Below are 2,476 nucleotides of genomic sequence, written 5' to 3'. Positions count from 1 at the left end.
CAGCTGTGCCGGCTCCAAATTTTAATAAATATGAGCATCTCTGGCGTCAGCAACCAGATTAACAAGCTGCCTCAGAGCCATGAATCCTTTGGAATAAAACCCAGGAATGGTCATGTGATTCAGCACCTGCTGGCCCAGGTATATAAGCTCCCTCCCCACTCGCTGACACTCACTCTCAGGACCTCGTCTTGAACAGGAACACACTCCCCCTGACACCATGAGCTACTATGGCAGCTACTACGGAGGCCGCGGCTACGGCTGGGGCTGGGGCGGCCTTGGGGGCCTGGGCTGTGGCTATGGCTCCGGCTGGGGCTGGGGCGGCCTTGGGGGCCTGGGCTGTGGCTATGGCTACAGAGGCTATGGCTGTGGCTGCTGGCGTCCGTCCTGCTGCGGGGGATACGGATACTCTGGCTTCTACTGAAACCCTGCCCAGCAGCTCAGCCTCTGAACTTACAGGGACTTCCTCCCACGTTTGATCTAAGGAACCGGACAGCAGACCTCATGCTGGGTTATTCGCTCTAAAGCCTTTAGCTCCTCAGGATTATGGGTAGATTTTCAACTGCGCCTGCGTCTCCCTCATATTCCCAGGATATTCTACTTTTGCTTTCATAACTGATTGGACTACCTGTTCGCCTTCCAATAAAGCATTGAACTTGAAAATAAAGTATGGTTGTTGGTTTGTTCATGAAACGCAATTATGAGGAAGTGGTTCTGGGCACATCCACTCCACTGTCCAAGGGAGAAGCCATCTTCTTGGCTAACAGTCTTTCCTTTCGTTCACTCACCTCACAAGCATGCAGAGAGGCAGGAATAGATCTGAAGATTAACAACTCTACACTGAAATGAAAAATAAATGTTTTTAAAGATATAGTGATTTAAATATTTCAATCTCTTGCTTTTATTCATAAAACATTCAGACTTAAGTCAACAACAAGTAGCAATGAATATTTATCATATCTATGTATTTATCAACATATGGATTTTATTTAACACATCTAACATTTCCCAATTGAATCATTCCATTCATTCAAAATTGGCTTATGTTTTTAATTTTTCTTTTAATTTCAGAGAGCAAGGAGGAGGGCGAGGGAGATAGAAGCTCATGGATGAGACAGAATCATTCATTGATTGGTTGCCTCCTGCATGCCCCCCTCTGTTGGTTTAGCCTGCAACCTGGGCATGTGCCCTTGACCAGATAGGATCCTGGGACCCTTCAATCCACAAGTTGATGCTCTATCCACTGAGCCAAACCGGCGAGGGCAACTCAAAACATTTTTTAACTAAACGTCTCTGTTCCCTTTCGTCTGCTCTCACTGTGTCTCACTGGCATCCATCTTCACCACCATCACCACACTGAGGAGTTAGCTTCAATCCCATCAGGGAAAAGAACAACAAGACATCATTGTGAACCAATTATTATTGAGTTGAAGCTAATACCAAAGAGCTTTCTTAAAAATCTAAATTTCAGCAAAATTTGAATTTCTCCTGATAAAAATGGGGCAACAGGGGGCATATATCTTTGATGAAATTAAGAAAAAGTTTGGAGTAAAACAGCATTTGCCAAATCTTTGGACCTACTGACCACCAGTGGTCGGAGGACCATGAGTTGGTGACCACTGGATTGAAATACCAATGATTTACTAGAATCCAATAATATTGTCAGAGAATAATGTAAGATGGAGATATTTTGTTTAAACTCATATAATTGGTCAAATATATGTGCTTGAGTCTATGCTGTTAGATACTCCATATAGCTCTGCAGGTGGAATTTAATCTTTCAGTCACTCAGCAACTATGTTTTTCTTTGAAAAGGAATTAATACATTCAGATGGTAGGAAAATGATTTATCAAAAATGTTACATATGTTCGGCTTGCATGCTTCAGTGGTTGAGCATCAACCTATGAACCAGTAGGTCGCGGTTCAGTTTGATTCCTGGTCAGGGCACATGCCCAGGTTGCAGGCTTGATATCCAGTGTGAGGTGTGCAGGAGGCAGCTGATTAATGATTTTTCTCTCATTATAAATGTTTCCATCTCTCTCTCAATCTCCCTTCATATCTTAAATCAATAAAAGCAAATAAATAAAAAAAGAACATAAGGAAAACCTCAGGGTAAAATTACAAACCTGAGTGGAGGGATGAAGTACTGATGGGAAAACTGGATCAGAGTGGAAGCCCTGGCTGGTGTGAGCGTGTGTGGGACTGAGCGGGGAATGACGACTTAAAGAGCGGCTGGAAGAGACAGAGGATGTGTGGGAACCGGGAAGAATAGGGAGAGAAAATAAAGAGCAACTGCAAAGCAGAAGACACCATCACCTATGTTTTCAGATGATCCATTTCTATGTGAAAAAGAGGGTGATGTTTACAGAGAACTTTGTGACCAGGTGCTCAGCCTGGGGGTTCACATGTGAGATTGTTCTGTGGTCAGATCCTCAGCTTCTGAAATGCATTTCACTGTGTGGAGAAACCAAACGGGTA

The 2,476-nt window shown here is 43.7% G+C and overlaps 1 protein-coding gene across 1 annotated transcript; it reads left to right on the top strand.

Annotated features, from left to right (window-relative positions):
* The first annotated feature begins 217 nt into the window (after positions 1 to 217).
* On the top strand, positions 218 to 421 carry LOC132229159 (keratin-associated protein 19-3-like). The gene has a single exon (XM_059685910.1). It carries the CDS (start codon positions 218 to 220, stop codon positions 419 to 421), a length of 204 nt encoding a protein of 67 aa, XP_059541893.1.
* The last annotated feature ends 2,055 nt before the right edge of the window (positions 422 to 2,476 follow it).

Source organism: Myotis daubentonii, chromosome 3, assembly GCF_963259705.1.
Source record: "Myotis daubentonii chromosome 3, mMyoDau2.1, whole genome shotgun sequence".
Classification (NCBI taxonomy): Eukaryota; Metazoa; Chordata; class Mammalia; order Chiroptera; family Vespertilionidae; genus Myotis; species Myotis daubentonii.
The sequence above is the reverse complement of the archived record's forward strand: the minus strand, read 5'-3'. Positions and strand labels throughout refer to the sequence as shown.